Here is an 11,150-nt window from a genome sequence, read left to right as displayed (position 1 = left end):
CGACTGAAGAGGACCGTTCCTTCAGGGAACGAGGGTTACCATATGTAACCTAGATGTTTTCTTTATCTTACTGAATCCATTAAGAGCTGCTGGCTGTTTGAGAGATTGCTAATGTTCCTGTCTAGTTCATTACATTATTTAAAGTGAACCATTTTAATGCATTTAATGACATTGTAATATTTACGCACCAAAGTTATGCACTAATTCTGCTGTGTCTGACACAAGGCTGTTTTAGGTTTTTGGGAATTGTTTCTTCTGAACTTATCTTCTCTAGCCTCAACATTCCTTGTGTGCTAACATACTCCAAACACTGCAGGCTATTGATTTCTACTTGACACCATTCAAGGGTATTAAAAATGCTGACAACTCTCGCTGTGAGGCCTTGGAAAAGCCAATCTGAACAAGTGACCATGGAGCTGGACTCTTGGCAGAGGTGAAGATAGAAATTAAGTTCACTGCCAGAACACATCAGTGTAAAGGAACTTTCCATGTATCAACAGAATAATTAAAAGAACACATCAGTGTAAAGGAACTTTCCATGTATCAACAGAATAATTAAAAGAAATCAACAGTGCATACAATTTTGGGAAATAAAGTTAAAGTTGACATGAAACAGAAGTTGCGATAGTATTTTCTTCCCTATTGTGACGTTTAATTGGCTTCTCAAACAAGAACAAATGTAGGGCAGGCTTGATTTTGTCCATTGGGAATTAATTGGATGGTTGTGGATTGCTATTGGTGGATCTCATGTGAGTGATAGGTTGCCCCGCCCTCATCATCAGATAAGAGAAGAGATGTCGCTGCAAGAGGGAGGGGAAGTTATTTTGATTCAAGATTATGGATTGAAAAAAATAAATGGAAAAATAATTTACAATAAATACTGCACTATTCAATAAAAAGGGGTCAATTTTGATTTCGTGGTAAATTTGAAATGATGAAAAAAGTTTTTCAAGAACCTTCAATCTAACAGCCTTTCATAAACAATGACCACTTCCATCAGGCTCCAAATACACCATTCAAATATAATTTGACTTATACTAAGTTCCAAGTCTTCATATGTCATTCAATAGCATTGAACAGACTGAACGTTTGCTCACTGAAAACCTTTTCCTCTGCCAAAGTTCTCAGATCTCATTTGTGATGGTGTTCATATTTAAAAATGGCCAATTAACACATTTGACATTACTGAGCTACAGTAGATGCCTTCAGGTGATATGATATACAGTAGAGAACACAAGCTATATAGACTTGTTTTTGGTCCAAGACATGGTTACTATGATACTACTATATGAAAGATTTGCATGAAGGGTTGACAGAAAGTCATATGGGTTTGGAATGACATGAAGGTGAGTAAATGATAGGATTTTCATATTGAGTGAGTTGTTTCTTCAAGCAAACTTTCCTTTTGTCATTGTGAAATCTGTTGAACAAAAAGCGCTCAGTCCTGCCTCTTGAAATGAAGCGTCTGACACACTCCCTCCTGCTTTACTCTCGTCTCACTCTCATCTGATAGCAGCAATTCAGCTCTTCCCTTCATCCAGAGCGTTGACTCTCACTGTCTAATAGATTGAAGAATACAGCAATTAAAATAACGGGTGAGTGTATGCTGTCAGGAATGATTTCATCCTCCACAGTCTGATGTGACACGTTTTGCATTAGTTATTTTCTGTTGTAGAAAAGCTCTTTGCAGATTTCTGTGGCTTATTCACTTACCAGATGCTTTGTTGAGAAACAGTGTCATTATTTTTTTTCAGTTACTTGGAAATCAGACAAATCTACATAATTGTTCAATTTTTTAACTTAAATGTTCAGGTTAACATGTTGGTAAAGACTGCAGTCTTCAACGTATCAGATTTGAGAGAACATTTTCTCAAGTATTGAGAAAAATCAAGTATTATTTATTTCTTGAAATGTACAGTAGTGGCCAAAAGTGATGTCCGGTCTAGGAAAATTGACATCTTCATGCTCTCTTTAAATATAGTTAAACGTGTAATTAAATGCATATTGCGTAGTTGTGTTTGGAGTCGATTGTTTTATTTGTGATAACGCAATGAAACATGCCGAATTGTGTGGCATAATTTTTGTCCTGGTTGTTATACAAAGAAATTATGAACATGCAAAACAAGAGAGAACCAACAAAATATGAATAACTGATTATGCTGCAGTCAATGTATGCTTTTTCCTGTGAGCTTTTTGTTTTTCTATAAAACATTTTTACATAGTAAAATAAAACCTGTAGCCATAGTTTGCCTTTTTTGGCAAATAATGTTGTCAGATCAATACCTTTACCAAGTTTAGTGTTTTGTTCCTTCCTCATATTTAAATTTTTTTATTATTTTTTTATTATATTTCCCTCATATTTTGATGGTTAAATTGAACTTGTAGGGCCATTAAAAACTAATTTCCCTCCAGACATCACTTTTAGCCACTATTGTACTTTTTACAGCTGTTATCTTTATTTACGTGTATTCATTCACTTTTATCTAACAAATGATAATAATACAAGAATAAAGTTACAAATATGAAAATAAGGCAGAAGCAAAGCGAGGAAATTATATTAAAAGTAGTGCTACCATACCATACCAGACTAGTGCAAAGTGCAAAAGGATTGCTAGCTTTCTATAGAAAAGCTTTCTGTCCTCCGAATGAATAATATAACATTTATGAGTTATCCTCAAGAGTAACAGAGCACCAGTCAGTGATCAGTGCAGTTCTACTCTAACATAATTTTTTTCATAAACTTTAGAATGACAGCCAAGCCTTTTCTTTTCCCTTTGGTATTTTTGTTTCCAAATGTCAGGAGTTTCTCAGAGCTTCTAAATAATATTGTGCTTCCCATGTGTGTAGGTTCCCACTGTGTGGCAATAAAGGCTTTCAGGATCTCATTAAGCTTCATACAATAAGTGAACTGTATTTAAAGCCTCACTTGGCACTTGACTTGAGTAACAGGATGACAAGAGCCAGTTTAAACCGCAACCCACAGCAATCAACATAACTATAAAAATAATGAAATATGTAGTTTAAAAGACATATAAAGAGCTCTTATGTGTACAGTTATTGTGTTTATTATTGTAATGAAAGGAACAGAAGATTTTAGATTAGAAGTTGACAGATTGAGTGATAAGATTTTGAAACTGATACAGTGAAATTAAAGTTTTATGCATTTAATTAATTTCCAGAGATGTGTTATTTATTTATTTTAGAAGTGCTTTAAATGCCGATGTTTCTTTCAGATGTATCATTATGTTGTATCATTACAGATCTAAATATGTATGGTCAGATACTTTACAGGATATATCCCAGGATCATAAAACTTTAAAGAGTGTCAGAGTACTGGCTTGAATACTGACACCTTGGGGATAACAGTGGTGAAAAATCAATGTAGTTTAAAAATCGATGCCTTCTTAATGGAATGGCTTTTGTTGTACAAATGATATAAAATCTTATTTTAATGCAGCTGCATTTCAACAAGAATGAGAAAAATTATCACATATTTACACACATTTATAACAATTTTGAGATGTTGCAGTTTTTCTTTCACTGAGAACTAAGAAAAAATTTAATGTCAAATAAAAAAGGAGTTAGTAATGGTGCAGGCAGTGACCGTGTGCCCTTGAGAAAGAAGTATTACACTTCAGCATACTTTTGAAAAGTGTATTTATTATGGAGATTGCAATTGAAATAAACATGTATTGTTTACATTTTTATTAAATGCAATTAGCTGAACTTAAAAGTGCTTTTTTGCTTTATATGTAATTTCATAGTTCTGTTGTCTTTGAAATATGGTTAAAATGTACTGACAAACATTTATGGTAAACTAAAATATACTTTAATGTAATAATCCTTTATATCATGCAATTAAATATAGTTGTAATTACACATTTGTAATGAGGAAGTTGGAATTTAGTATAATATATCAACTTTAAATGTAACATCAAATAAAACACTACAGTTAATTAATCAGATACTTTGCAAGTGATTTAGTATGTTAGTCAACACATTAAAACCAGTCTATGATTAAAACACGTGTACTTTAAATCATGACAAAAGATTATTGATTTTAAAATGTGTATAGTTAAATTACACTTTTATTGTTGTTTTTGTCAGTCTTTTAAGAAACAGCAATGAAAGTGTTTTAAAATTTGAAGTAGCCTACACTACAAGTGCACATTACAATTCAATTTACATTACAAGTGCAATTAAGTGCACTTCTTTTTCTCAAGGGTTGTATGGCTTTGTCATGCCGAGGTACTCAAATTATAAATGTGTTCCTCCCAAAGCTGTTGCTATGGTACATGTTATAATAAAAGATTGTGAGCTGCTCTTGTATGGGGTTTAACCCGTATTTAGTAAATAAAAATACTTTTAATTGTTGGTAGAGTGAGTTCACAGCAAGGGTTAAAGAATCGTTTCAATGTCAGTTCAGCCTCTGTCATGTAATAAGATACACTTCCTGTTTCCGATCAACGCCAAGGTTGTGAGAGAGAGAGAGAGAGAGAGAGCGTGAGAGAGAGAAGGGGAGGGGTTAGTTGCATCATGCTTACTTGCCTTCCCTGTTCTCTCCGTCGGTCAGTTGACCACATGGTCTTGAATGTTTGCCCACTGGGATAAAGGACCCCAAGTTCACACAGCTCGCGCATGCGCAGCCTTATTCCCATCAGGTGAGTTAATATCAGAGTAAGAGAGAGAGAGAGCCAAGGAGAAGGAGCGAGAAAAACAGAGCTCAAACTCACGCGGAAGGCTGTTCAAACTGCTGCCAGAATGTACTGAAACCTCAGGAGAATCAGGTGGGATGTATGTGTGTATCTTTGTGTTTAAACATGAGTGTGTTTTTGGTAAACCAATGAACCAGAAAAAGATTCAAGGGCATTGGAGAGTTCATTGCCACTGGTATGAATGAACACAAACTGGTTATTGTGAATGTGGTTAATTGATTATACAATCTGGTAGAAGGAACCGGTTATGTCATAAAACAAGAAAGGTGATCACAGTGAATATACAGAAGTGATTACAGGAACTGTTGGTGTAGTATTATGTCTAGTGAGTGAGTTTATAAGTAATCTGTGGTGCTGTTTGGCTTTAGACAAAGTTTGAATGGGAAAGGTCATGTGACATCTCTGATGCAAACTGTGATTTCCTTAACCCTTTACAATAAGGTTCATTACATTAGTTAACATAAACTAACAATGAACTGCACCTATACAGCATTTATTCATCTTTGTTAATATTAATTTCAACATTTACTAATAATTTATTAAAATCTTGTTAACATTAGTTCATGCTGTGAACTAGCATGAACTAACAATGAACAGCTGTATTTTTATTAACTAATGCTTATTGTCTAATCTTGCTCACTTTCCAGCAGTTTAGATCCAGCCATAATTAATATCCCACCAAGAGGAGAATTTGCATAAGACTGTTCACACACACACACACACACACACACACACACACACACACACACACACACACACACACACACACACACACACACAGCCGCATACCATATGCCACACATACTCTCCATAGACCACATGCTGATTGTTGCAATGCAGTCACCTCTGTCAGACAGCAGTTCAAATGTCAGTACTTTGAACTTAATATACTGTAGAAAGACTGGTATTGTTTTGTTTTTAGTATTGGCCAAGTGCTGGTACTTTTGATCTACACAAGTAGAATTCATTTTTTTCCCCATCTATACCAGATATCATCAATTGTTTTTCAGCCCAATACCTCTTAGGAAAAATTAAGAGACTGTGAAGGGACCCCGCTGTTGCATATTATAAAAATTAATGTTTTAACATACTTAGCCTTTAAAAGCCATCCAAATTACTTGTCATATACATGTGCATTCGATTTTTGTATTTCTTCTTATAATGTGGGAAGAAAACTTAGTTTAGCTTCATATCTAAATTTGGTTACATTTAACTAAATATTGCATTTTTTGTTAAACCTAAAGGGATAGTTCACCCTTAAATGAGAGTGCACGTCGTACGGAGAAGCCCAACAGCCAAGGTCAAGAATTTAGTTAAATAATACATTAAAGTAACAATAATACATAAAATTTCCTTTTTCTTTTTCACCAAACCCTATCTTATACCCCCAGGGCACTTGGAATATATGACACTGGATCATTCTGTGATACTTTTGCATCTTTAAAAAAAAAAAAGCTTGATTCTGGTCGCTATTCACTGCTATTATATGATCAAGCCCATAAAAGAAAGAAGGGTGTACGGTACGGCATTAGAACAACACCAGGGTGGGTAAATGATGACTTAATTTTCATTTTAGGGTGAACTATCCCTTTACGTCTATGCAGGGCTCGACAATAAGGACTGCTGATGAATGACTACTCTTTCGCATCTTCTTGCACTTGAACGGACAAATACACACACAATAATGTCAAAATGCCGTCTTGGTGAGCATCCTCGTAAACACGGTTGGTTATATCTTAAGTGAACGTAAAAAGTTGAGGAAGAAAAAGCATGTGTCAGTATATTGGAGTCTTGAAGGGACAGCAGCCTGATATTCCTGCTGCTGTCTGTGTCATTAATGTTAAACACCTGAACCAGCTAATCAAGGTCTTCCGAATCGCTTACTGTGTCTCATTTTAAAGGCTGCGTCCTCTGGAAGTCTGGAGGTATTTCAGTAACCATTATAAAATTGACCGTTATTCCTAGTGAAGCATAAGTTGGTGTAATTTTACAATTTGACATCAAAACAGTGCTTGAAATGGGGCTATTATAAAACTAATCACTTTACCTGTACTCCCATCTTTCAGATAACCTTTAAAAACCTTGCCTTTTGGACATCAGTGCCTTCATCATGTCACTGTTCACACATGTTTTGGCGTGCCTTTTTGGCATTGGATCATGGGTGGCCATTAACGGGATGTGGGTGGAGCTACCTCTGATTGTCTATGCCATTCCTGAGGGTTGGTACCTGCCCTCCTATCTCACAATAATTATCCAGATGGCCAACATTGGCCCTCTCTTCATCACGCTCATGCACCGCTTCAGACCGGGCGTGCTGGACGAGCGGCCCGTTATCTACACGATTGTGACGGTCGGTGTGGTGGCCACTTCACTCCTGGCTTTCCTCTGGAACCGCACACTTACTATTGGAAATGGACAACATAGTGCTGCCTTACTGTCCCTTAGTTTCCTACTGTCTGTTGTGGACTGCACCTCATCCGTCACCTTTTTACCCTTCATGATGCGTCTGCAGCCTCGGTACCTCACCACCTACTTCATTGGAGAAGGTCTGAGTGGTCTGGTCCCAGCGCTGGTGGCTCTTATCCAAGGTGTAGGGGTAGTCCACTGTAAAAATGCAACTGCTAATGCAAATTATAGCATGGAGAACTCATCCTCGGGCTTCGATGGAGAACTAGAGGCACACTACCAGCCGGCCAACTTCTCCGCTCAGGTTTTCTTCCTTTTCCTCAGTGCGATGATGATGGTGTGCCTGGGCGCTTTCCTGTTACTCAATCTCCACCCAGCTGTGGAACGGGAACACAAGAGCAAAGGTTATATTGATGATTCTCAGCGGGTGGAGAAGATTGATATAAGTCAATCCCCGAACAGTGAAACTCCAGAACAGACACCCATGCTGGATTTCCCAGAAGGCCCAGTGATAAAGCGACACAGCTCGTTTGGAAAAGGAACCTACAGCAGAACAGAGCTGGTATTCATTTTTGTAGTTCTGGCCTGGGTCAATGCATTGACCAATGCAGTCCTGCCCTCAGTCCAGTCATACTCATGTTTGCCGTATGGAAATCAAGCCTATCATCTTGCAACCACTTTGTCCTCAGTTGCGAATCCAGTGGCATGCTTCATTGCCATGTTCGTCCCAATCAGGTGAGAAAAATAATTAACTTTGATTACAAAGTCAATATTCTCTTCCTGGAGCTCAAACAGTAGAGCATAGTGTGAGCAACACCAAGATCATGAGTTTAACTCCTAGGGGATACATACAATAATGCAGTGTAGCCTGACCATAATATAATTATTCATCACAGTAAGAAACACAATCTTAGTCTATAGTAATTAGAAATTAGAGATTCTACTAATTAAAATTGAAGCCATCTCAACATCGTCACTTAAATGACTTGTTAAACTCACATGAGTCTCTTTGATAACTGGTAAGTTTTCACTTTTAGTCTTGCTTACTAAAAAATCTAAAACCTTATTTTATTCTTCCCGGCATGTGCCTGAGCATCAAACTTTTCACCTGCGACATCTTATTTTCATTAATACTTTCTGAGAATCACACTCGTATGTATTCTTACTTTGAACGAAACCGACCAATATTTAAATCTCTTTATATAAAACCAACCAGTATTTAAATCTATTAATATAAAACCAACCAGTATTTAAATCTATTAATATAATACCAACCAGTATTTAAATCTATTAATTGCCTTTGAACGCTGATGAGTCACTGATGTACTGATTTATATGCTAGACAACATTATAAACACAGTCTGGAGGTCTGGAGGATCACTTGCATCATTGTTATATATATCGTCATTTTGCCCAGCCCTAAAAATTGCTCTATGGTAAAGGGTATGTTTGCACGACTATGATGTACTAAATACGGAAAAACACACGGGTACGCAAAAACGACAAAAAATGCTGCGTTATGCTGCCAGGCCAGTAGTTGGCGATGTCACTTTGTAAAGAAAAACGATTTGCCTATGGACTGAACAAATAATATGCATGCGCATGACGTCACCGTTTTCACAAATTTGCGTTTTTGTAGGATATATATATATATACTTTCCAAAAGGGTATATTTTGTGCAAAAACTGTATTGTACAGCCTACATAGCCTACGGCGTACCCTGACGTGCACCTCTCCAAAAATGTAACAACGCGTCAATTCTTTCGGGTTTCACATGCTAACTCTGCTTGTGTAATTGCACATTAACGACGCAGACGTATAAATGAAAACCGACGCATAAAGGATACGGCGTAGGTCCGACGCAAAAGTATAAATCAGCCTTAACTTCCCTCCGTCTCGTAGACTCGGATGTGCGTCATTGCTTACGTAGCACAAGTGCCCACTACTGCTGGAACTCGTGCATAACGTTGAAATGAGACGCACTAAGCCCTTGATCACTTGGAATTCACTATGAAGCTGATTTATTATTTAAACCCCTTTTTTACTTATGAATGTGTTTTATGCACCATTCTACATGCATATAAGTTGTTAGAGAAAATTATATAAAATTAGGTGTATAAGCTGTTGGAGAAAAATGTAATTACACAAACGAAAAAAAATCAGTACATCAAAAGTATTATGTGATTAAATCTCAACATAATTAATATGATACAATAATTTTATGAGATTAATTATCAAAATAATTAATATTAAGTGCAATCTGCTGTGACATCCCAATCAATATAGAGCTCCTTGAAGTGTACATCGGAGTAGTAGACTGTCTGTCCATATAAACTTCCCTCGCCCACTTCAAGATGTGGAAAGCCCTTCAAAATGGCGGCAGGGATTCCCAGAGGGGAAGTGCTTAGGGAAGTTTGCAAATGCGGGTCTAAAAGTGAAGTAGAACACAGCCCAAATATGCCCCGCAGAAGTAGATAACTCGCGTCAATCCAGGAAATCCCTATGGGCATCATACTATCGATGTAGCTGAATAAACAGAATATTGAAACACTTTGATTCATTAAATGTTTTCTTTTGTTGGACAAGAGGTTCATAAATGCTTCTCATGTTTGGAAAGATGTTTGACATGTAGGCCTATTGCTTTTTCAAATGCATGTTGTAAGCGACTCGAACTCGCAGTGCTTTCAGATGGAGCAGCATTTACTACTGATCATAGATCTGTACATCACTCATAAACTGCGCATAAAAACAATAATCGCAATAAGAGATTTCACGTTAATTGCGATTGATCGTGCAGCCCTAAAATTAAACTCTTCTATTTCCAAGAAATGTTTGACTGGCTGACATGCTTTTATTATACAAATTCATCCAAGTACGTAACTATGTCCAAGGTCTCTGGTGCTGATGGCGGTTCTGACAGTGACGGGCACAGGGTTTGGAGCGTATATAATGGCCATGGCAGCACTAAGCCCATGCCCTCTGCTGATCGATCATGACCTCGGAGCAGCGCTCATTGTAAGGTTCTCACACACACATGCACACCATTGGTGGTAGTTGTTCCATGTTTTGCAAGCCTTCATTTAGACCTGTAAATTTGACTGTAAAGTAAATTTACTGGCACTTGCCTTGTTTAAAGGAGATCAAAAGGGCATCTAATTGTATGTTAGAACTCTTACAACATTTGTTAGAAATGCATCACTACAGTGCACAGTACTACATATTTCAGCACAAATGTAATGTGAGGGCAACAGCATCACATAATCTCTATTTTCTCTTTCTCCCTTGATCTTTAGGTCATAACCTGGGTCATATTTGTCCTCACTCTGTCCTATGTGAAGGTGATTATTGGAGTGATCCTTCGAGATGAAGGCCACAGCGCCCTCGTGTGGTGTGGAGCTGTGGTGCAGCTGGGCTCTATGTTAGGTGCCCTGACAATGTTCCCTTTGGTTAGTGTTTATGGACTTTTCCAGTCAGGAGATCCCTGTAATACCAAGTGTCCTCAATAAAAGCAAGCATTATTCTGATGGATTCAGAGTAAAGTGAATCAATTCCACACAAGGCTGAATAATACACAAATGTTTGGCCACACACATTTTTCCATTAGGCTATACCCTATTGTCTATTTGTTTTACATTTACAAATCCCAGCTACTGTATTGTCCCGACAACTATCTTTCCTTTTAGTTGTCATTTAGTTCATAGTACTGTTACATCATCATGACAAAACAAGCTTTATAATCTGCTGTAATATCTGGCACTCGCTTACAGTTACAGTTTAACTCAGTTACTGCATTTTTGTTATATTTAAATGTTATACTTGATATGTGGTATTTTTAATATCTCATTGAAGTCTGAGGTCATGTTTTCTGAAGAATTGGAGAATATTTATGATTTTAAGACATGTAAGGCCTTGACAATCCTTTTTTCTTTCTTTTTTTACAAGACTTTAGTTTAGGAAAAAAATAAATCTTTGTTCTCTAAGAATTATGTAAATTGTGTTGTGGTTATTTCTGTGAAATATTTTATATTT

At 36.8% G+C, this 11,150-nt stretch overlaps 1 protein-coding gene across 5 annotated transcripts; it reads left to right on the top strand.

The window, feature by feature from the left end:
- The first annotated feature begins 4,506 nt into the window (after nucleotides 1-4,506).
- Nucleotides 4,507-11,107, top strand: slc52a3-2b (solute carrier family 52 member 3-2b). Of its 5 annotated transcripts, XM_082151037.1 has the most exons (6): nucleotides 4,510-4,787; nucleotides 5,960-6,015; nucleotides 6,107-6,259; nucleotides 6,782-7,856; nucleotides 10,013-10,136; nucleotides 10,415-11,107. In XM_082151037.1, the coding sequence occupies exons 4-6, from the start codon at nucleotides 6,826-6,828 to the stop codon at nucleotides 10,625-10,627; spliced, it is 1,368 nt and encodes a 455-aa protein (XP_082007163.1). In that variant the 5' UTR covers nucleotides 4,510-4,787; nucleotides 5,960-6,015; nucleotides 6,107-6,259; nucleotides 6,782-6,825; the 3' UTR covers nucleotides 10,628-11,107. The 5 variants fall into 5 exon arrangements, with proteins under 5 accessions (XP_082007165.1, XP_082007163.1, XP_082007164.1 ...); XM_082151038.1 differs by lacking the exons at nucleotides 5,960-6,015; nucleotides 6,107-6,259 and adding an exon at nucleotides 6,320-6,418; XM_082151036.1 differs by having other exon boundaries at nucleotides 5,960-6,259.
- Nucleotides 11,108-11,150: the final 43 nt, after the last annotated feature.

Source organism: Leuciscus leuciscus (genome assembly GCF_965113295.1).
Source record: "Leuciscus leuciscus genome assembly, chromosome: 20".
Lineage (NCBI taxonomy): Eukaryota > Metazoa > Chordata > Actinopteri > Cypriniformes > Leuciscidae > Leuciscus > Leuciscus leuciscus.
The sequence above is the reverse complement of the archived record's forward strand: the minus strand, read 5'-3'. Positions and strand labels throughout refer to the sequence as shown.

Bases quoted from the DNA above. Each gene is read 5' to 3' on its own strand.
- slc52a3-2b (XM_082151039.1), top strand. From the start codon at position 6,826: ATGTCACTGTTCACACATGTTTTGGCGTGCCTTTTTGGCATTGGATCA. The intron at 7,857-10,012 runs GTGAGAAAAATA...ACTATGTCCAAG, and splicing joins GCCATGTTCGTCCCAATCAG to GTCTCTGGTGCTGATGGCGG. The intron at 10,137-10,414 runs GTAAGGTTCTCA...CTTGATCTTTAG, and splicing joins ACCTCGGAGCAGCGCTCATT to GTCATAACCTGGGTCATATT.